The 25,315-nt window shown below is 34.2% G+C and overlaps 1 protein-coding gene across 6 annotated transcripts in view; it reads right to left on the reverse strand.

Moving 5' to 3' along the window:
- DMD (dystrophin) overlaps positions 1-25,315 on the reverse strand; it is a gene marked incomplete at its 3' end in the record, with an annotated part of 2,539,585 nt that overhangs the window by 576,922 nt on the left and 1,937,348 nt on the right. For all 6 annotated transcript variants that reach the window (XM_081277777.1, XM_081277778.1, XM_081277780.1 and 3 more), the window contains one exon: positions 6,040-6,251. In XM_081277777.1, coding sequence (XP_081133903.1) covers positions 6,040-6,251 — 212 coding nt within the window. The remainder of the gene's footprint in view (positions 1-6,039; positions 6,252-25,315) is intronic.

The raw sequence follows: 25,315 nt of genomic DNA on the forward strand, positions 1-25,315 counted from the left end.
TAATGAAAATTTCATTCTAGTTGTGATTTTCAACTTCAGAATTTCAATTTGGTTGTTGTTTATAAATTCTGTCTCTTTATTTATACTCTTTATAAATTTTGTCTCTTTATTTATACTCTCTATTTGTTAACACAAGCATACAGTCTTTTGTATCTCCTAGGAATATGTCAGAGCTTGTTCATGTCCTCTGTGGACATTTAATTGTTCAGATCTTCATTTAAAATTTTTTTTTCTTCTCAAGACACAGGCTTATTTCAACTAGCAGCATAGCCTAAGGAAGGTGCTATGTAAAATAATTGCTACTGATTCATTTGGACAATCCGGCTGTACAACTTTGCCTGGGGAGTTAGCTATCCATTAGGGCAAATAATGACAAGGTTCTGTGCATAGAATTTTTCTAGGAAGCTGCAAGACAGATCTAATAATGATGATGTTCTAGGGATACAATAGGCCTTTTTGAGGAACTCCAAGACTGTCTACATTCTCTGGTGGATACAAAGATGCTAATTTTCATAATTTCCATGGATATAAGTCTCCTGACTTTCAAGACTACTATAGAGCTGGGAGAAAATGATGGGGAAAGGCCAAGGTAAAGAATCTCAAACGTTGCTGTTCTTACTGAAGTTTAATAGGTCAGAAATTGTTGGCAGTCCTTTGGTTAATTTCAAGAGTTCAGAAAAGATGATTTTAACAATATTTGCCAGCATTTTCATTGTTGTTGTGGACAAGTGGATTTCCAGAGTGACATATTTTCATGCATGGAATAAGTTAAACTGTGAAAAACAAACTATGAAAAATATGGTACAATCAAGGCCTAAAGTAATACAAGACATGATGACTTGCCATTAAATATTTATACAATAGAGCAGCACCAGCGGGATACTAGCCCATTACTACTTATGCTCTACCAGTGATGTAGAATGTGCTCTCCTTGTATACCTTGAGAAATTTCATAGTACTTTTACTCCTTTTTTTTTGGTGGTGGGGACCATTTTTGGGGATTGAATTCAGGGTCTTTTAACCACTGAGCCACATCCCCAGCCCTATTTTGTATTTTATTTAGAGACAGAGTCTCAATGAGTTGCTTAGCACCTCACTTTTGTTGAGTCTGGCTTTGAATTCACCATCCTCCTACTTCAATCTCACAAGCTGCTGGGATTACAGGCATGTGCCACCATGTCTAGCCTTAGTATTTGTTTTTTAAATTTTGTACTTATAAATGGACAGAATTCCTTTATTTTATTTTTATGTGGTGCTAAGGATCAAACCCAGTACCTCACACATACCAGGCGAGCACTCTGCCACTGAGCTACAGCTCCCCCGGCCATAGTACTTATACTCTTAAAGTATGTTTTAGCTTATTGATTCTTTCTCTTTAATCATGTTGAAGCTTTAGGGGAAAGCAAAAGGGAATTTAAAAATGCATGAAGAAATGATAGGTCCTAGCAAGATTTCTGATGTTTGCTATTATTGTACAAGAAATCCAAACCTCAAATTACTAATGTAGGTCAACTTGCTGATTCAATTTTGTGTAACTGTAAAAAAAAATAAACAAAATCTACAAAACAATAATTAAGCTTCCACAATTATACCTGTCTTTAAGGCAGATAGGATATCATATAATACCATCCATCCCTCCAAAAATAATTAAAAATTCAAGGCTTTACGTCCATTTTTGAAAAAAAAATTTCCCCCTGATTACTTTCTTTTCTAGTAAAATAATTTGAGATCCTCAAATAGCCAACATACTATATATAACAGTTCTAGTTTGAAAATTAATTATTTGATTACAATATATCTAAGTTCTGATTCCCTAAAGAATGTCTTCAAAACAGAGATTTTGCAGCCTTGGAAATGTTTATTTAATAATTTGAAAATTATTGGATTTCTTGCTTCAAATAGTTTTAAGTATTATATAGCCAAATTTGCTAGGCTCAAACAAGACTTCACTTCTCTATTGAATTCATGTACTCTTAGTTCAGCCAAGCAGAAAACAGTTAATGCCGTCATGTTTGAAAAGCTTTTATGCTGAATTTGACACAAAAGCAATCACAAAGCAGACAAAAAAAGGAATTTCTCTTTCAAAAGCTGAAAGGAGAAAAATAAATGAAAACTCTGAGCCTGGGCAAATCTCTCTTGACACTGGAAACGAAAGTTTAAAATTATGATGAAGAAATAATTTTTCCAAAGAATTCATTGCCAAGTTTGGACCAATCTTAATATCCTAGGGAACGGGTTGTGAACTCAACCAAGATTCTGCCAAATTAAATAAATCCCATGATGACCACTGCTGGCAGTTTTAGGAACCAATGGCATACTATTTTTGCCTCTTATCAAAGTTCTAAATGGCACTATCTCTCATGGGATTTTGTCATGGCCTGTTGGCAGGCATTTTGATTAGGAGGGAAATCTTGTATGTTTTGCCCTAACATCTGTCTTCTATCTCAAAAGAACATTATTGTATCAGGTCTGTGGAGGAGATCAGATGAAGACTTGTGGTTGACAAAATTAAGTATTTTCTAATTCATGTTTTTTTTTTAAACTTAAGGATTATATGGCAAAGAAATAAATGATAAATATGGACTTTTCTTAAGAACCTACACATTACTAATTGACACAATGGGCCATCTGCATTCTGTTAGGTAAATTAGGACTCTCCTGTTGCAGTTTCTTTCTATCCTGTCCATGGTTTTAAGGTAGGTTTTTCCCAGATGCCATCTCAGATTTGATTTCTATTATGCAAATTGATTATTATCATTCCTATTTCTTCTCTACTATTTTTTCTTACCATATGAAGAGTTTTTCAAAATGTCAAACTAGTAAGGAAATAAAATGGGACTTAATGCTATAAAATTAAAAATATTATTAAAAGTTATGTAGCAATTTTGATAAAATTTATGCCATAATGCTGAACTTACAAATCAAAATTAAACATTTTACCTACATTATTAGGAAAATTAAAATATATGTAGATAAGAACTAGAAGAGATTATAGATAAAGATTAGCAATTATGGATCATTAATACATCAGGATTCTTAGTGATTTTTTAAGGTTCAGGTATGGTGATTAGTCTAGATTATAAAAGGGTGTAACAATGCTGGTGGTTGTCTTTGAAACTATTTCATTTTTGCTCATTAGTGACAGGGTAGTCATCAGTGATAATTCTTAAGGGAGGATATCTGCTGCAATCACAGCTCTCCAACTCTGATGAAGCCCACAGTCTCTCTTGCCAAACTCGGGCACACAGGCTCAGAGAGAATTTATGAGGAAGGAAATCCTGGTCAAATTCCCCAATTTCACATCATGTCTGTTTTTACTTTCTTCCTTAAATAAAATCGTATAAGTGATAATCCTGCTAATATCACTCAGTCGTGAAAATATATCAAACATAAAGACCAGAGCTTATTTTGTTTGCCCCCGAAATTAAATTCTAAGAAGAATTTTAAAATACCAATTTCATTTAAAATAGAGCAATTGGGTCTTTCATGGTAGAAAATAATACAAAAACTTTCCCCTGCCTGTTTTCTCTACCTACTGGCTTATGTAAGTAATACAATATGATCTTATCTGTCAATTAATAATTACAATTGTCTTTCCTTCAGGCTCTCATGGTGTTTTCTCAATTTGTTTTAGCCACACAGACAATAGGTGGAAGAGGGAATCTGTGAGATCATCTACAAGAGTAACTGCTATGTATTCACATCATAGCTGCGTTACTGAACCTTTCTAGCCTTGTTTTCTTATTTTCAAACAGGAAGAAGAATACTTTCATAAGGAGATTTTGAAAAGATGAAATAAACCAATATATGTGAAGTGACTGGCATAGTTTTTCACACATACCACTCACTCACTAAAAGTAAGTATTAACATTAGGAATACTTTTGTTATTAGCATATGTCATTCAGGAAATGAATGGGAAGATCACAGCTTTTGTTATCTTTATCTGTCTTATGAACTTACATTGAATGTACAACAAAATATATATAATTAAATTCCTAAATACAGAACACAAAATATCCATTTCTATAGAGAATGGTTGAGCCCTTTTTATAATGAAGTTTCAGATAGAACATTCTAGAGCATTTTGTTCTAAATTTCAAAAGTTTGACAAGGATAGTAATTGTAATACAATACTGTTTTTGTTTTATGTATTTATTTAAAACATTTACATGGTTGAGAGTAAGATCGTTTTGTTTTCTTTCACAGTTCCTTTTGCCATTTTTGGTCTTATTGGAAGCCACTTACTCTTCTGAGAGCTATTAAATCCTAATCATCTTTGCCATAACTTTAAGACTCCCTTAGGTTAAGATTATTTCTCATTTGCCAATATCCAGGCTCCTCTATCCCTAATCAAATCTATTACTATATGCCTCTCATCTTTCTTTTCCCTCATCTATCTCTTCCAGGGCAAATTTGTTTTCCTGCTAATTCTTTCTCATCCATTACCACTTTAGTCTATGATTTGCTAAATTCATAGTATCCTGAATGTATGGAGCATACCTTCTTGGTAAGACCAGATCCTTAGAGAATAACCACTTGGATTTTGTTTCACATAGACAAGGAAATAGGAAAATGATCATTAGAAATGACTAATGCAATCTATGCTTATTCATATTAGTGAAAATAAGTATCTCATGAGAGAAAGAATTTTAGTTTACATAGATTTTGCTTCCAACAGAGCTAATGTTAAGACTTAAAATCCTATGTGGCCTTTTAATATTCGTATCGTATAAATGAAAATCTTGTTCTCATAGCAGCTTAGATCCTTTGACAAAGTGGCTATGATACAGATTGGTTAAAAGCTCATCAATTACTCTTTATGAAAATAAGTTGGAAACATGCTCTTGTCAATGAGATATGGTAAAATTTTCAAGCTTGGCTAAAAGCCCCATGGATTGATTGACTAACTATATTCTCTCTTCCTCTCCTCCAGTGGCCTTGGGCAGCCATATATTTAATATGATAGTTTCCAAAATTTGGAAAAGCTTATCCCCAAGTGACCATTTGGACAGAGCTCCTAAAAAGGGCTTTTTAGCTTCCATTGGGCTATGACATAATCAAGGAATGAATCTTATTATTCTTCATTGTATTTAGCTGTTGTCATTTCAGTGTTTATTTCTTATTGTAGCTTAGCATAATTTAACTTAATTTAGAAACAAAAACCTCTTAATCCAAGAAAACTATATGGTTTTCTTCTAAGATGGTATAATTAATATAATATTCAGATATCTGTTTAGCAAAAGGCCTTTTTTAACAGATACAAAAATCTGTAAAGGGTTTTGATTAAGTACTCAGTCTGATCAACCTCCTATCATGCTTAAAATGGTAGGGGATTTCTGCTTAAAATTCCTTTACAGGTATTCATTATCTAGCATTTAAGGTATTTTCTACTGATCTACAAATGCCACATTTGAAAGATTCAAATGCATGCAAAGCATCATCCATGGTGTTTTATAAAATATAATTGTTAGATAAATTTTACTTCCTTTCCCTTTTTCATATCCTAAGCAGTTCTAAACTATTAAGTAGATATATATCTGGTAAAGTTTGGGAGGAAACAAGGAAAAAGTGAAGGAAAAGAAAGAAGGGAAGAATGATTTGGGCTTGAGGTCAGAGAATGGGAAGAAAAAAATCAGAGTACGCCTTATTCCTGCATTGTGCTATATAGCCACTTCTCCATTTAGGCCCTCAAATAAGGTAAGGAGTAGATTTGTTATTTGTTTTTCTAGGAAGGAGTTAAACCCAAATAGCTGACTTCATGCTACTAAGTGTGGTATGTACATCAATTTTGAAGTGATCTTAAAATATAGTTCAATATAAAAACTATCCCACTCTACCCAGATAAAATAAAATCAATTTAAGATTGATATTAGCCATCAATTTTCCACTTATCTCTATTATGACTCAAAAGTTACTTCAATTTAAATGTATTTTTCCTTTAATAAATTTATATTTAAAAATCATTAATATTTAATCCATGGCATAATTTTACTCAGTTTACCAGTATTTTGTTTTGAGAATAAATCTTTGATACTAACCTTGGTCTCAGTGATTTTCTTTTGGATTGTATCCATTATATAAGGACCCTCCTTCCATGATTCAAGTTTGGCTCTGGCCTGTCCTAAGACCTGCTCAGCTTCTTCCTTAGCTTCCAGCCATTGTGTTGAATCCTTTAACATTTCATTCAATTGTTGCCTCCGATTCTGAAGGTGTTCCTGTACTTCATCCCACTGATTCTGAATTCTTTCAACTGTAATGAAAGGAAAAAATGAACACTGATAAATAATAGTCTGGAGAAGACATTTTCAATTTAACATCCAAACATTATCTCATGTTTATATTGCTCATTGAAAAACATTGTTCATTGCATTAAGACTAGGACAATAGATAAGATTCCTTACTTTTTTCACATGCTAAACATGATTTCTGTTAAATTATCTTCCTGAAGATGACCTAGAACACATATATGTGTGTATACACATATATATGTTTATATGTATTCATATAAATTTTAAAACATTTTTTTAGTTGTAAATGAATACAAAACCTTTATTTTATTTATTCTTATGTAGTGCTCAGGTTTAAATCCAGTGCCTCACACATGCTAGGCAATCTCTCTACCACTGAGCCACAACCCCAGCACCTATATGTATACATTTCAACTATTTTGTCAATCCCCAGAGTCAAATATGAGTCATCATTTAGAAAGGTTCTACAGCAGAATGCCCAGATCTCCTCACCATTACGATTCATTAGCCCAATTTTTAGTACCAGAGTTTGCATTTTATTGCCTGAAGGATTTTGGATGGCAAAGCAAATTCTTGTGGTAACAGAAATCCAAGTGGCATGGTAAACATATTGAAGTTGATATCTCCTCACCATGTCCTAGGAATAGCCTATCACTAATGACTGATCATAGGAATTTGGGTATGGACATTCTTATGCCCTTATGGGAGATAACTCTGAGGCATGTGTCTTCCAAGGGATCTAGAGTTTCCCTGGAGGGAGAAATTTGCAGTGGCTTACAGTGGTAGCTGGTTGATAACGGACCATCTTTTATTGGCTACCTTGCTTCCTTGCTTTAGTGTTCTCACTTCCTCACTCCTCTGATATTTCCCTTACCTCCTAAATAAACCACTTTTCTTAGAATCTTCTGAGGAAACTCAAGAGTAGTTAGGTGTATTGGAAACTTCTTTTAACAACATTAAAGAATTCATGTGGAGTATATTTTGTACAATCGGCTTATATTGAGGCTATTTTTGGCATCATTATGAGTCTAAGAGAAGTCCTTTAGATTTGGTTAAGAAATCCTTTATTTAGAATATTAACAACAAATAGGATTACATTTTTTTCTAAACAACTTCTTTAAATTGGTATCAAAAATATAAATAATGCTGTAGAAAATAAACAAAATTACCAACCTCTTTATCCTTTAATAATAAAACCTAACAGAGATTCTAGATTCTTCCCTAACCCTCATCTAACATATATATATATATATAGTGTGTGTGTGTGTGTGTGTGCGCGCGTGCATACACACACACACACACACAATCAGTTACAAATTTCCTTTATACATACCTTCTTCCCTGTTTCTAATGGAAAGCACTGCATTTTTTCCCCCTTCATGTCTTTAGTACACTGTATACAAATCTTCTTGCTCCAAGTTTTGGTTTTACATTATAAATTCTACCCTGGAGAAAGATTAGTAACTAATATAAATTTGTTCACCTTACTCCCTATTTAAAACCTGCTATAGCTTGAGTATGGTTTGTCTCCACAACTCCTGTTGAGGCTTGCTCTACAAGAGAGCATTATTGGGAAGGGATACACTGTGGGAGATGGTCATTGGTATACTCGTGAATTCAGTAATGCCTTTTTCAGCTGAGTGAACTCTTGCTCTCACCAGACTGAATTAGTTACTGTGAGAGTAGGTTGTTATAGAGCAAGACTGCCTCTCAAGTTTTGCCTCTGCTGTGGTTTGGTTCTTAAATGTCCCCCCAGTGGTCTATGTGTTAAAGGCTTATTCCTGGGGCTAGGTTTGTGGCTCAGTGGTAGAACACTCATCTAGCACGTGCAAGACCCTGGGTTTGATTCTCAGCACTGCATAAAAATAAATAAATAAAATAAAGGCATTGTGTCTGACTATAACTAAAAAATAATATTAGAAAAAAAGGCTTATTCCTCAGCCCATAACATTATTAGGAGGTATTTAATCTTTAGCAGGTGGGGTCTAGTGGAAGGAAGTTAGGTTCTTGGGGTTGTGTCCTTGAAAGGGACATTGGAACTCTGTCCCTGCTACTTTATACCCACCATGAGGTAAGCATCTTCCTCATGGCACTCTCCCCACCAGGATGTACTGCCTCATCATAGGTCCAAAGGCAAAAGAACCAAGGGACCATGGACTGAAACCTCTGAAACCATGAGTCAAAATTAACCTTTCTTTCCCCTAAGTTTATTCTATCAGGTATTTTATTTTCACAGTGACTGAATGTTGAATAGAAAAGACTCTTTCACATACACCCATTTGCCCTTCCACTTTCCACCATGAGTTGAAATATCATGATATTCTTACTAGAAGCTGAAAAGATGTCAGTACCATACTCTTGAACTTCTTAGACTCCAGAATCAGAAGTCAAACTAAGCCTCTTTTATTTTGACAAATTATCTGGTTTTGGCGATTCCGCTATAGCAACAGTAAATATACTAAAAAAAAACAAAACAAAACAAAAAAAAAAACTTTTCAATATCTCCCCACTGATTCTGGTGTATCTTAGCTTTATAGACATATTCCTATTGTTTGGACTATGTGATCTAAGAGGTTTATCTACAAAGGAATAAGTTACAACAGAAGCAGGGTATAAGAAAACCACTCCAGAAAAATCCAAGAACCTTGTAGCAGTAGAGTTGTTAGAATGTCTAGACCAAAAGGCAGGAGGGAAAGAAGAAGTGGTCAGAAACAAAGAATCATAATGAGAAACCACCTTGAGAAAAAGCAGTAACATTTTATCAAGAGACACAGTCAGCCTGTGGCAACCTCAGAAGTAGGGAATTAGGAGCATAAATATCCTGATCTCATTTTGCCTACTCTCTTAAGTTTCTTATTAGGGCTCCCCAGTGCCTAAACCAACTGGAAGCCAGAGAGCCTGGGAGCTCAATGGTGACACATGTCAGCCCCCCAGAATAGAGAGCAGGATAGAGAATGGCAAATATTGGCTATGGATGAACAAACAGAATGTACATAGCACAGTACCATAAAATTATGTTTCTTACTTCAGGATGTAAATAAACTCCTTTTTAATAAATCATGCCACCTCCATACAGTTATGAGAAGTTGTAAATGAGTTAAAGAATTACTTAAGATATTTTGTAAATAAGGATCAGGGCTACACAGACTCTACAAAACCAGTGATTGGGTATGAAATCAAGAATCTGGTAATCAATACAGGTATAACTGAGTGGTTGGCACTCATTGTAGGCTACTATTTTTATTGGGTTTATTTCTATTTGAGAGTTTTCTGTGCATTAAGAAAGCAGTCAGTGTATTACATTCTGACTCTGGTTAACATATCAACTTGTGTTTAAATAGCAGTCTCTATAACCTTTGAACACCATTGTTTTGTTTATTATCATTACTGCTCCACTTGGTAGTGGGAAGCCCATTATAATTGAGGATTTATAGTTACTGATTAGTCTTCTACTTAATTTTTGGTTTGTAAAATTAATAGCATAAATACTATTATAAGAAAGCTGTTTAATATAAAATAAAATGTAGCTCACTGTTCTGAAATATTTTCCACTAGTCACAGAAACAACTGATATTATAATTGAACACTTTTTTGGGGGGTGCCAGGGATTAAACTTGGGGACACATAACCACTGAACCATATGCTCATCACCTTTTTATTTTTTTAATTTTGAGACAGGGTTGCTTAGGGATTCACTAAGTTGCTGAGGCTGGCTTTGAACTTGCTATCCTCTTGCTTCAGCCTCCTGGGCTGCTGGCATTAGAGGAGTGCACCACCCATCCTGGCTCAATTACACACTATTTTTAACTTGTAATAGAAGGATACATTAGTTTGTATACTTGGCACATTTTTTACTTAATCTATTATAGTAAACTATAGATATATAAAAGTAATAAAATTTATTTTCCTTAAAAATAGTCTCTGATTTCAATTTGTCTTAACCTTAGTTAGCTTTAATTACTGACATTTTACTATGTTAGATATTGTTTTAGAATGCCAAATGGTTTTTACATAAACATGGTGAGTTGTTTGGATTCATCCCAGTGAGTATATTATATATCTATAATTAATTTTGATATCATAGACAGTCTGTATTTTAAAAAGGTCATCATTTGACATCAGGATGAAGTAAAGCAGTTCCTCCCATTATGTTGGTATATATTTTTAATTGTGGAAAAAATAGGGAACTTTTATAGCCTGGACTGAATTTGAGACAAAAATATCATTTGAGTGCTTGTTCAATCATATTAATGGAAGATTTTTAGCCTAAAGTGGTTATATATGCATAGTAGGGTAAGATAAAATGGTACATTGGGATGTACATTCTACTGAGAATGTGCCTTTTCACTCTTGACCTTCAACTACGCATTATAACTAGATACTACTTAACTAAATAAATTTATAGGTTACAGGATCATTTGATAATCCATCTACACCTGAATAGACCCTACCCAAACATTTATCCATCTAGCCATACAGTTGCCATTTCATTCTCCATCTACTAGCTAACAAGTGTTATGTCAAGTACTGGGAAAACAAAGAAGCCTAAGACAGATTCCCTGGCATATGGCTTGGACATTTGTTGGACAGTGTTGCTATTCACTATCTACCTGAAGAATACATGATGATCTAGGTTAAAATAATGAGTGAATCTTGGACCTACAATGACAGGTTTTGAGGGCCATTCAAATAGGAGTATAATTGTACATAGCATAGTTACATACTTTGGGGGGGAGAGGGAAAAGTCTGGGATTGAAAATTCCTGCAGAGAAATAAAAACTGAAACCATTAATGTGAATGCATTCTGATCAGTATGACATATAAATTGAGCAGAGCAGAGGTTTGAGGATGGAGTCTTGGAAAATACAACGAACAAAGAATGAATAAAACACAAGGAGCCAATAAAATAAAGGTGAGAAGTATAAGAGGAATATCAGAAAGCATACTCTCATAGAACATGAAAAAGAAACATTTTTTAAATGATAGTGGTTAAAAATTTTAAATGCCAAAGATGTAACAAGAGATAACAAAAACAAAAATAATATTAATTTGAATACCTACTTGGTTCAGAGCACTATTTTAAGTTCTCTACATGTATTAATTCATTTAACCATTATGAAAATCCTATCATTATCAATGTTATGCTGTTTTGCTGCTGCTGTTATCTTCATTTAACACATTAGGAAATAAAGACTGTGTTAACGAACTGGCTAAAGGTCATACAATCAGTGACTATCAGAGCCAACACTAGGACCCAAAGAGTAAACTCTTGGACCCATGCCCAAAGTACCATTGGCTTTGGCCATATTTAATTCCATGAAAATTAAAATGATTTTAATGGACTTTTAGATTTTTTTGGAGACAGGGTCTCTCTATTATGCCCAGGATGGTCTCAAACAGTCCTCCCACCCCAGACTCCTGAGTAGCTATGACTACAGGTATGCAGAATCATGCCCAATTGAGAGTGACAGAAAACTTCTTGTAGGATATTAGCAATAAATTTCTATGAAGAAGACAGTGAATTGTAGGTTATTCATCTAGACCTCTTTATGAGAAGATAGTGAAAGAACAAGTTGAGGTCAAGGGAAGACTTTTTTTCCAAAATAGAATTTAACAATATAGATCTTTTTAAAAAATATTTTTGTAGTTGTAGGTGGACACAATACTTTTGTTTTATTTAGTTATATTTATGAGGTGCTGAGGATTGATCCCAAGGCCTCACATATGCTAGGCAAGCACTCTACCACTGAGCTACAACCCCAGCCCCAAGAATATAGATACTGAGGATGAAAACATGGAAATGATCAAAAAAGTAAAGATGACAACTGGTAGAGGAGAGTTCCTGAGAAGGTGAATCTACTGAATATTCATTAACTGCTTCTTCTCCTACCTTCCCCTTTGTTTTCCCATTTATGTGGTTTCAATATGCTAGACTTCCCCTAGCTCTAGCGGTGTCGCCTTGTTGGTTTTATGTCATCTCCCTGGTCTTAGATGTTGATTCAGGGATGGACTTATGTCTCAAGTAAGGTTAATCAGAACCCCCAAACAAGCAAACAAATAAACAAACAAACAAAAAAACATCTCCAAGAGTTTTTGTTGCCATTATTAAAGAGGAAACACATTGCTTCCTACTTAAGATAAATGAAAAAGCATAGAGCCCTGTAATATTCTGACATCCTTCTTGGGACAATTAAAGGGAATTAAATGAAACAAATATTGTTGTACAGAGCCATGAAATAGAGAAGGAAAACTATAATCTGGCCATGCTATTTAATTCCTGAATTAAATTTTACCTATCTCTCAAATGTATTGTGACAGTAGCAAATATATTTCTCTTGAGTTAATTTAAGCTACTTTGAATTGAATTTTCCATTTCTATATCTTAAAAAAGGTCTAAATGTGCTGGGGCTTGGGGCTCAGTGGCAGAGTGCTTACCTAGCATGTGCGAGGAACTGGGTACAATCCTTAGTACCACATAAAAATGAAACAAATAAAATAAATGCATGATGTCCATCTAAAACTATATATATATATATATATATATATATATATAAAATATCTAACTGGTAGAGAGTAACAAATTCTTTTGATGAAAACATAGGTTTAAAAGGAATGATGCAAGAATCAGAGGAATTGACTTAGAAATGGGTATCTTTCAAATAAAAAAAATTAATATTTATTTTTTAGTTGTAGTTGAAAACAATACCTTTATTTTATGTATTTTTATGTGGCACTGAGGATCGAACCCAGGGCCTTGCATGTGCTAGGTGAGCACTCTACCACTGAGCTACAACTCCAGCCCTCAAATGAAAACAATTAAAGAGGAGTTTTATTCTGTTTAAAATAATTTAAACAAGAGTATCTGGATAAGTAAACCTGATGCTTATTTTACCTTGGAGGAGTTCCTACATAAAAACTTCCAATGGCTGTATAATCAAAGCTTACCAAAAATGACATGGCATTTAGATGATATAATTCTGTGATCCTTATCAGTATGAGAGACATATTTCTCACTTTATCCTTGCTTTTAATATTTTATATAATGAACTCACAAGTAAAATGGACATTCCAAAAATAAGACATCTAAGGACCAAATTATCCTGGGGCATTCACATATAGACTGGCCATGCCTTGTTATGCCTATGGTTTAAAATATATTCTATTCTTTTTCCTTTTAAATAGATTTTTGATAACTAAGCACACATTCAATGTCATCATTAGGTAAAAAGACTTTCCCTGTTCCTCTTATGTGCAGTGATTTTATCCCACAAATGTTCTCTAGGTTTACTTATTTTGTTATTAATTTAGTGCCACTGCATTAACTCTGTGTTTGTGTGTGCATGTTTTTCATAAAACATCTTCAGTATCATGTTTACTAGTAGAATACCCTTATTTGATAAAAAAAATTTAGAGGTTAAATGATATGATGGGCCAGAGTATCCTATGATCCAAAACCAATTCATAGTCTTTCTCTAACATTCTTAAAATAATTATAGGTTAGACGGAATCTGTTGGTAAGTCATTTTGCCTCAATCTTTTTAATCAAATCACAGACTAATTTACAAAAGTCCTTCTCATCATATATATCAATTAAGGATATTTTATAGGCATTTTAAAATTTTTGAATATACTGAGCTCTAGAGAATAACAGCCATAAATATCATAAATATTATATTGTTATTAACATAAGTACAATTAGGTGAATACCAGAAAGAGTCTGTAGAACCATGGCCCCTTATGAAATAGCTAACCATTTGTGAGAATCCATTTTGTATAGAAGAATTTATAGAGAGATAATTTCCTTTACAAAAGGATTCATTATAAATTTTTTCTCAATAATTTACATATTAAGTATATTTAAAATATTACTTGACTCACAGTTACACTCCAGGTATATATTCAACAGAAATGCAAACTTACTTTCACCAAAAAACATATACTAGGCTGTTGATAGTAGAGCTATCTTCAACTGCCCCAAATTAGAATCTACCCCAAATCCCATCTACACTAAAATGAACAAATATATAGTGCCATCAACAGAATACTCTCCAGCAACAAGAATGGAAGATTCACAATTACATGCAATAACTTGGACAAATCACAAATACAATGTTGAGGGAAAAAAAGCCAGCCACAAACAAGGATATAAATTCCATTTATATAATGCACAAAGCAGGAAAATGCAATAGAAGACTTTAGAAGTCAGGATAGTGGTTATCCTTGTGGGAAAGGCAGTCAATAGAAGGAACATGAAGGAGATGGCTGAAGTTCTGATAATATTCTCTTTTTTGTTTTTTGGTGCTGTTTACAGAGTTATATTCAGTTTGTGAAAATTCACTGAGTTAGACATTGGTGAAATATATATATATATATATATATATATATATATATATATATATATATATATATACTTTTCATTATACATGTTAAAAAATAAAATTTAAAATGTTATTTAACTTGTAAAATATACTCTCTATATAATTTTGGACAATTATATTTTTCAAAGGGTATGTAACATATAATATGCATCACTTTGATTGTTGTAAATAAGAGATTCAATGATTTTACTGTGAGCAAAATGTAATTTAGGCCTTAGATTTATGGGATAAAGAACATTTCAGAAATACTTATGGGTCAGTGAACTGGACTAGACTCCCAGCAGCAAATCATCATATATAGACTACTTAAGCAGCCATTCACCTAGTTAATAAAGGAAACAAAGCAGTATAACTGATTTACATAACTGTCCTAAGAATAGAACCTGTAAAAACATATACAAAAATATTAAGTTTTACATGTATTTCATTTTGAATGAAAGCAAATGTAAAATCTGAAGATCATACAAATGAAACTGCTGTCCTGAAACTGGTTCAGTGTGGTAGTTAGGCACCATATAGGCCTAAATAATTGTCCATAATGGGGTAACAATTCAAACTACAGAATTTCACCACACTTGTGACACTTCACTAAGGAGACTGATAGACCAAAGATGTATTATGGCAATGTACTTGGTCACTAGAGCCCACACTGTTAGATTTACATTTATACCAGATTCATCTGACATACAAAAGTGAAATAATAATAAAATATATGCACATAAACCCAGACAATCTGTGCATGTTTGTAATTGAAGAGCTACACAAATATACACATTTCTTCTCACTGAGGCCCATTGTGGAAAGCTTTGCAACTGATTTGTGCAGTAAATAGATGTTGGATAATGAAGGAAAATAAATAACCAATACTAAGATTCAGGATGACAGACTGGGACCCAGCATGTGTCCTGATTTATGGATCTCCAGAAGTGTCAAATTGGAAACTCAGCAATCATGTCAAGAACCATAATATCGCAGACAAAGAAACAGTTCAGTTGATTAAGTACTAACCAATCTTTCACTTCAAGTTTTTAAACCAGCTATGCTTGATTATCGATACACATTCTTGACTGATATAAATTCCCACATCTCTCCTAGGGAAGAATGTTACTTAAAAAACAAGAGACAACTGCCTTTTTGAGTGTATAGTAATACTGAACAAAGCAAGGAAATTTCTTCACAGAAAGTACAGACCAACAATAAGAAGTTAGCATGACTGAGTTTTATAAAGCAACCTTGACTACCAGTTTGTCCTGGGTTATAGCCCTGGATTTGTGATAAAATAGCTCATTTAATTTGGATAAGTTGGTTAGCCATCGTTTCAGCTTCCTTAACTACAAAATGAAAATAGTTACTGTGAACCACAGAAAGGTCATGAAGGTAAAATTCAGTGATAAATAAAAGCATAAAGGACCATACTAAGGAAAGGTGTTATTGTTTTTCTGTATAAAGATGGTTAAACAATCGATTATAGTTATCAGCAACTGTTCATGATCTGCTAGGAGGTTGTTTTTGTCAGCTTTTTTTGCTACTATGATAAAAGAACCTGACCAGAGCAATTACAGAGTAGGAAAGGTTTATTTGAGGGCTCATGGTTTCAGAGGTCTTAGTCTATAGGAGGCTGGCTTCATTCCTCAGGGCTCGAGGTAAAGGAGAACATCATGGTGGAAGAGTGTGGCAGAGGGAAGCAGCTCACATGATGATCAGGAAGCAGAGAGAATGGTCTCCACTTGCCAGATACGAATACATATCCCAAAGCCATACCCCAATGCCCACCTCCTCCAGCCACACCCTACCACTTCAATTACCACTCAGTTAATCCCTACCAGAGGATTAATTCACTGATTGGGTTAAGACTCTTATAACCCAATCATTTCTCCTCTGAACCTTCTTGTATTGTCTCACACATGAGTTTTTTGGGGGACAATTCACATCCAAACCATAACAAAGTACACACTATGGATCTCAGTGACTCTACAGAGTACATAAGAATTCCAGATAAAAAATACCAATTTGGAAGAGTTAAATTTCAGGTAAATATTTGAGGTCACTTGAATGGTTGAAGAGTGACAGATATGTTTAACTATGGGCAAGAGTGAGGAAAAATGATGCCATCTGCAGTTAAAACAATGAACTCTAGCCAGGTGCAGAGGTATACACTTGTAATCCCAATGACTTGGAAGACTGGGATAGGAGGATGTCAAGTTCAAGGCCAACATCAGCAACTTAGTAAAACCCTGTCTTGAAATAAAAAAAAAAATAAATAAAAAGGGCTGAAGACCTAGATTCAAACCTCAGTATAACAATGACAAAAACCAAAAAGATAATGAGCTCTGAACTATTGTTCATGGGACTTGGGGAGAACATACGGGGGAATCACCACAGACTTTCAAAAGTGTGACTTTTAAAAGCATATAATAAACTGATATCAAAATATAAATAATGGGCTGGGGATGTGGCTCAAGCGGTAGCGCGCTCGCCTCGCATGCGTGCGGCCCGGGTTCGATCCTCAGCACCACATACCAACAAAGATGTTGTGTCCGCCGAGAACTAAAAAAAATAAATATTAAAAAAATTCTCTCTCTCTCTCTCTCTCTCTCTCTCTCTCTCCTCTCTCACTCTCTCTTTAAAAAAAAATATATAAATAATGAAAATTCAGAGAATATCAATATTAGTAATTAAAATTACAGAGACTTCTGCAAGTCATGTAAATATGGTTCTGTAGAAGTCTATAGTTAAGATTATTGAAAGAAGTCTCAATACTAATCCACTAAAAAGAAGAAACAGCAAACATGCTAACTATGTAGTTAGTATAATGTGCATGTGCTCCATTTAGGAAGAGGAAAGGAGGAATGTGGTTGCTGGACTGATATAAGATAAAATGTCGATGGCATAAAAGACCAGAAAGCTAAGAAGAGAGGTCAATTATTGTCATATGATAAAATCCTAGTCATTATGACCAAGTAGATTTTTCTGCTTTTCCTCTAAACCTCAAAAAAGCTAAATGCAGAAAAAGTCATGCATTTTTCTGAGAGACAGAACCATAATAAATGATTAAATTAAAAATACACTAGAATATTAGCCTAACACTTAAGGTTAATTTCTAACATGGAAAAGATCAATAATTTAGTAGTATTTTCACGCTCAGTTTTCTCCTCTGTAATATGGGGATAATAATAAAAAGAAGGTTAATAGTCTATAAAGATGAAAGAAATAATACACATAAGGCACTTGCAGAATGTCTGGCCCATAACTAACTCTCAATTATAGGGTTAAAGATGGCAATCATATACTTTTGTAACACAATTGGACCTCTCTGGGCTTCTTAAATTCTGAGTCAAGAAGCAAAGGGGGGTAGATTGGATATTCCCTGGGGTTCCTTCCAGCTTTAATAATCTGTGAAATACATGTTCCCTGATGCTTCTGTGAGAGATGGAGGTTCACCTTACCAGGTTATTGTGAAGAATTTTGCTATCACAGTACCTAGATGAAAAATAGCATGCCAATAGTTTTATTGCTTCCATGGATAGACCTTTTAATATTTAATCTTGCTCATGTTCATATAGTCAGTCATGCTAAAAGTCAGATAAATTCCAACTAGCTTTAAAAAATGTTTTCTTGGTTGATGATATGTATTTGTTTCTCAATGGAGGCATGCATTATTCAGGTATACTCATTTATCAAAACACACTGGTATACCTGAGATTTGTGGTATCCAAATCTGCTCACCAACAAATAAAAATAATATGGATGAATATTTTGAGCTCCAGTTAATAGTATGCATGTTGAAGTGTTTAGGGGTAAATGAAACTGATATCACAAACTTACTTTGAAATGCATCAGAATATAATAGGGGTTGGAGAACAGATAAAGGGATAATATGATACAAAAGAATATGGATGGTGGATTCATGGGCACTCACTCTACAATTCTTTCAGCTTTCTGTGCAGTTGAAAATTTCCAAAGTAGGAATCTTATTAAGGAAGTTGGGGCCTAATTTGACATGATGCACATTTGAGCCTACTTTTTTCTTCTATTAGGCACAAGGTCTCTGGTTTAATTCCTAGATCCTTGATCCAGTTTGAGTTGAGTTTTGTGCATGGTGAGAGATAGAAGTTTAATTTAATTTAATTTTGTTACATGTGGATTTCCAGTTTTCCCAGCACCTTTTGTTGAAGAGGCTATCTTTTCTCCAATATATGCTTTTGGCACCTTTGTCTAATATAAGGTAATTGTAATTATGTGGTTAGACTCTGTGTGCTCTATTCTGAACCACTGGTCTATAGGCCTATTTTGGTGCCAACACCATGCTATTCTGTTACTATTGCTCTGTATTATTGTTTAAGGTCTGGAAGAGTAATTCCACCAGATTCATTCTTCTTGCTAAAGATTGCTTTGGCTATTCTGGGTCTCTTGTTTTTCCAGATAGTAATAGAAAAAGCAATCATGAAATCTATGAGGAATGTCATTGGGATTTTGATTGGGATTGCATTGAATCTGTTTAATGATTTTGGTAGTATGGCCATTTTGACAATATTAATTCTGCCTATCCAAGAACAAGGGAGATCTTTCCATCTTCTAAGGTCTTCTTTAATGTCTTTCTTTAGCATTCTGTAGTTTTCATTGTAGAGGTCTTCCACCTCTTTTGTTAGGTTGATTCCCAAGTATTTTTTTGAGGCTATTGTGAATGAGGTAGTTTTCTTAGTTTCTCTTTCTGAGGATTTGCCACTGATGTACAGAAATGCCTTTGATTTATGGGTGTTGATTTTATATCTTGCTACCTGACTGAATTCATTTATTAGTTCTAGGAGATTTCTGGTGGAATTTTTTGGGGTCTTCTACTTATAGAATCATATTTTTGGCAAATAGTGAAAATTTGAGTTCTTCTTTTCCTATCCATATTCCTTTAATTTCTTTCCTCTGTCTAAATGCTCTGGCTAGAGTTTCAAGAACTATGATAAATAGAAGTGGTGAAAGGGCATCTCTGTCTTGTTCCATGTTTTCCAAGGAATGCTTTCAATTTTTCTCCATTTAGAATGATGTTGGTCTGGGGCTTAGGATGGATAGCTTTTACAATGTTGAGATATGCTCCTGATATCCCTAGTTTTTCTAGTGTTTTCAACATGAAGGGTGCTGTATTTTGTCAAATGCTTTCTCTGCATCTATTGAGATGATCATATGATTTTATCTTTGAGTCTATTGATGTGATGAATTACATTTATTGATTTCCATATATTCAACCTTGCATCCCTGAGATGAACCCTACTTGATCATGGTGCACTATTTTTTTGATATATTTTTGAATTCAATTTGTCAGAATTTTATTGAGAATTATTGCATCTATATTCATTAGAAATATTGGTCAGAAGTTTTCTTTCTTTGATGTGTCTTTATCTGGTTTTGGAATGTTAGATAAAAATTCCTCCCACAAGAAACAAAGTAGATCATTTAAACAGTTTTCAACATCACCAACACCACTTTTTAGTGAAGAAAAAAATACCATCTGTGGAATATAGAAGTTTAAAAGACATTAATCAGAATGTATGGGAGTGGAAATTTCAAAATATTTTTTCTCAAAGTCACAATGTATATGGAGAGGAGATGAAAATGGAATTCAGGCAGATCTCTTAAATTTCTTAATCAATAAGCTGTCAAAGATCAGATTACTTTCTTAAAAGTCTGTTGATAGTATTGTCATCAAAACAGACATGAAGATCAATGGAATACAATAGAAGACACAGAGACAAATTTACATAGACATAGTCATCTGATACTTGACAAAGGTGCTAAAAACATGTTGGAGAAAAGATAGCCTTTTAAACAAATTGTATTGAGAAAACTGGATATCCACATGTACTAGAATAAATTAGATCCCTATCTTTCACACTGCATAAAAGTCAACTCAAAGTAGATCAAAGACCTAAGAATTAGATCAGAAATTTTGCAACTGCTATAAGGAAACATAGACTCAAACTCTATCACATTGGCATAGGCACTGACTTCCTTAACAAGACCCCTAAAGCTCAAGAAATAAACCAAAAAATCAATAAGTGGGATGATATAAAATTTAAAATTTTCTGTACAGTAAACAATTAAGATTGTGAGGAAGAATTTTACAAAATGGGAAGAAATTTTTGCTAGCTGTTCCTCTATCAGGGGACTAATATCTAGAATATATAGAGAACTAAAAACCGTTAACACTGAAAAATCAAATAACTTAATAAATGGGCAAAAGAACTAAACAGATTTTTCTCAAAAGAAGAAATACGAATGGCCAACAAATATATGTAAAGATATTCAACATCTCTTGACAATCAGGGAAATTAATATCAATGCTATATTGAGATTTCATCTCACTCCAGTCAGAATGGCAATTAAGAAGAATGCAAATAATAACAAATACTGGTGAGGATGTAGGGAAAATAATACATTTATACATTGTTGGTGGGACTGAAAATTGGTACAAACCCTCTGAAAAAAATTATCCATATTTCTCAAAAAAAAAAACTAGGAATAGAACTACAATATGACCCAGCTATCCCACTCCTCAATATTTATCCAAAATAAAATAAAATAAAATAAAACCAACACACTATTGTGATATAGGCACATCAATGTTTAAAGCATCACAATTCACAATAGCCAAGTTATGGAATCAGCTTAGGTGTCCCTCAATAGAGGATAAAGAATATGTGGTATACATACACAATGGAGTTCTACTTATCCATAAATAAGAATGAAATTATGGCTTTTTATGGTAAATGAATGGAACTGGAGACCATTTTGTTAAGTAAATAAGCAAGACTCAAAAAGTCAAGGATCAAGTATTTTATCTCATATGTGGAAGCTAAACCAAAATAAGAGGAAAAAAGCGTGGGGACTCAATGAAAATGGAAGGAAGACCAGTAGAGGAAGGGGAACAGGGGGAGAGAGGAGGGGAGAGAAAAGTGAAGTACTGGGGAGTGATTTGAAGCAAGTAATATTGGATGCCTATGTGATTATGTCAAAATGAACCCCAATAACATGTATAATTATGAATAATATGTACTACTACTACTATGCTAATAAAGACATAAAATTATGTTGAATATTCTTATAGAAAAAATGAGTTTGTCCTCAGAAGGAAGCTCATTCTCCTATTTTGGTTATAAAACACATGAAAATATATACTGGACCCCATCCTAAAAGATCCATGAATGTAAAAGGGAGTATTGAATTTACAACAATGGCTGAAGAGTCATAGATTATGGGAAAATATCAGCATTCAGTCATAATAAAATATATAGTTTGTTCTATTAAGGTGAATGTTGAAATGTGATATTATTTGATCATTAAAGTGAATCTTATTTTTCAAAATTACTTTTGTTTTTCAAGAGGGAGAGTACCAGTCAATATACAGCTGGTGTAGTTTGGACCTTAAGTCTTCCCCAAAGGTCCATGTGTTAAAGGCTTGGTTCCCAGCTTGGCACTATTGGGAGGTGGTAGAAACCTTTATTATGTGGGGGCAAGTAGAGGGTATTTGGGTAACTGGGGACATGCCCTAGAAGAAGACTGTGGGAGCCTGGTTTCTTCCTCTTCTGCTTCTCTTCTTCCTTTCTTCCTGCTTCTCTTCTCAGACATGATATGAGTAGTTCTGCTTCACTATGTACTCCCTACCATGATTATGGCACCATACCCAAGAGAAGCCTAAAAGCACACCACCAATCTGGAAACTCCAAAACTGTGAGCCAAAATAATTCCTTTCTTTTTGTAAGTTGATTATCTCAGGTCTTTACTAAAATGATGTAAAGCCAAGGAAAAAAACTATCTACAAAATTATTTCAGTTTATTGTCATAAGTCACTCACAATTCATAGAAAAAGAAAATGTCTGGATGTGAATACAGACATAATACACCCTTGCACAATCTGTCTGTCCAGCAGCCCAGTCATATTGCCTAATTAAGTGTCAAATATAGCAAATAAAGTGCTAACCACTCCAAAGAGTTCAGCTGAAGTTCATTAAAGAAGAGCTAAAGGGAACCATTACAATTCCAGCACCACAGATTTATTATCATGTCACCAGCCCATAATGCACACAATAAAACCCATTCATCACTATAAATTTGCATATCAAAGTTGATGCATTCATTGGTATACAAACATTTAAAATGTATGTAGAATAAAAAACATTTTTCTCTCTTAACATACATTCAATCTCATCTGAATAACTTGCCACTCACACTTTAATTTGATGAATGCAGAAAATGCAAATGATACCTGAAAAGCAATGTGTGCTCTCTCCTGTCTTTATAAGCATACTCCACAATTTAGCCATTCAAGTTAAGGTATAAAAATAATTGCAAGAGAAAGCAGACACTATGGCTAAAAAACCAAATCCTATGTATTTTCTGCTGACAGATTTTTCTGTACCTCTATTCTTCTTTAACTCCTTTTCTTCAGATTTAGGTTTCCCTCCTACCCATGCCTAATTCCCTTCCTGTACTCAATGCCCTAGATTCTTCCATTGCATATGATAAAAAATACATTTTTCATAGATTTAGTCTCTGTTTAGAAACATGTTTGTTTTCTTATATAAACAGAAAATGACAAGAAACCCATACCCCTAAATATCATTTCCTTTGGTCCTATTCCCCCTAGCCAATCCTATTTTTCTCATTCATGGAAGAATGTTTTAAAGCAGTGCTACTTAAAAGATGGTTTGTGCAGCAGCAGCATTAGCATCACTTGGGAACTTGTTATAAATGCTGAATCACAGCCCCCCCAAGACTTACTGAATCAGAATCTGCATTTTAAATGTAATTCCTCTGTGTGTGTATACATATATATACACATATATACACATATGTATATATACACACATATATATATACATATATATATGTGTGTGTGTATATATATATAAAAGTTTGAGAAGCACTATTCTATATCTACAATTTCACCTTCCATACCTCACATACCATTCTTAACCCAGTGCAAGTGGACTTTTATTACTGAAATTATTTTTGTGGATGATAGCAATGACCTTATAGTTACTATAGCATTGGAGATTCTAAGGTCCTTGTCATTAAAGAGTGCGCTTTAGTAATTGCCATCATTGACGGACCCTTCTTGAAACCTTCTCTTTTGATTAATATGGCAGTATTTTTTATTGCATTTTGGTCACTGCTAAGCCTCTTATGCTCATCCCTTAAATATGCTCTTTGCTATGGGTCTCCCTTTGATCTTCTTTTTACTTACATATTTTCCTTGGTAAGTTCATTTACTACCTCTACAATGATCATACTTGAATTTCTGTTTTAATTTAAAAACTACCTTTTGTGGTCCACATCCACCAAGCCCAAATGCTTAATAAACCATTTTGAAACAGTCAACATGTTCAAAATCCATCACACTACCTTTACCTTTCCTTTCCCCTAATTATTGACACATCTGCTCTCTTCCTAGTCATTCAAGGAGAAACCTACAAATCATTCTTTTTTCTTTCCTTCTATCCTTTAACCAAGAAGATGCCAACTCATTCATTTGGCCTCTTTAATTGCTCCTATTGATACCGCTGTTGACCGGTGACGAGTCCTTGCTTCCCCGATGTTGAAGAATAACACCAAAGAAGCACGCCGAGGCAAGGTCAGAGTAGAAAGTAGAAGTTTATTAAAGGACAGCAGAAAAGACTTCTCCCGGAGGAAGAAGGGGGCCCAAGAGGTGGAATCCGTGGAAGGGCTGTTGTCTCCCCTTTTTATAGTTTTGGTGATGGAATGTAGGTTGAAAGGCCCGAGGGGTGGGACACTTCTTTGTGATGGGCTATCTTTAAGTTTGCTGGGGGCTGTTCATTAACACTTCTTTGAGGTGGACTTTGGCCTAGGGCCTTTTCGGGACTTCGTCATCATTCCATGAATTGTCCTGTGTTTTCCCTGAGTCATTCCCAGCATGGCCTCCATTTTAGATTTCACTCGGTATTAGACCCGATTTACCTAACTACACTGACTACCTAACTTTAAATCTGGCTTCACTATAACCTCTCTAATATCCAACTCTCTCTTCCCTAGACTGCTTTAATTAAAAGTCTCCTGATGCTTTCTATAATTTAGTGGATAATAACCTTATTTGCATATTTGAATAAACTTGGGGTGCTTTAAAAATACTAATGTCTGAGACCTATTTCAAAAGGTTCTGATTTAATTGTTTTGGAGTAGAGTCCAGGCACCAGCATTTTTAAAAAGCTGCCCCTAGAGATTGTAATGTGTAGCCAGAACTGAGAACCACTGATCGAATACAAGCCTTTTTCACTCTTTATTCATCTTTAATACTCTTGTCAAAGAAGTATTTTGAAGATGAAATCTGAGTTTACCACCACTTATTAAATTTCCTTAATTTCATTCCCCTTCATTGATATCTGAATACAATCAAAATGCCCTACCTGACTCTTGAGACCTTTTTAAAAGTGGCACTTGTCTACTTTTCTAGCTTCTTGGCTTCTACTGACTGTTGTGCAGCCTATAATCCAGCATTATTTCCACATATAAGTCCTCTGCATGCACTATGTTGCTACACATCTCACACATGTCTCTCCTTTCTTTTTGTTCAGAATGTTCTTTGCCTTTTTAAATTTTGCAGCACTCTGCTCTAAAGTTACTGCCATTAGTCATTTATTCCTGACTATTCTCTTCCACCCTTCCCAATGTGGCCCTTGCCA

This window comes from Spermophilus citellus (genome assembly GCF_964194105.1).
Source record: "Spermophilus citellus genome assembly, chromosome: X".
Classification (NCBI taxonomy): Eukaryota; Metazoa; Chordata; class Mammalia; order Rodentia; family Sciuridae; genus Spermophilus; species Spermophilus citellus.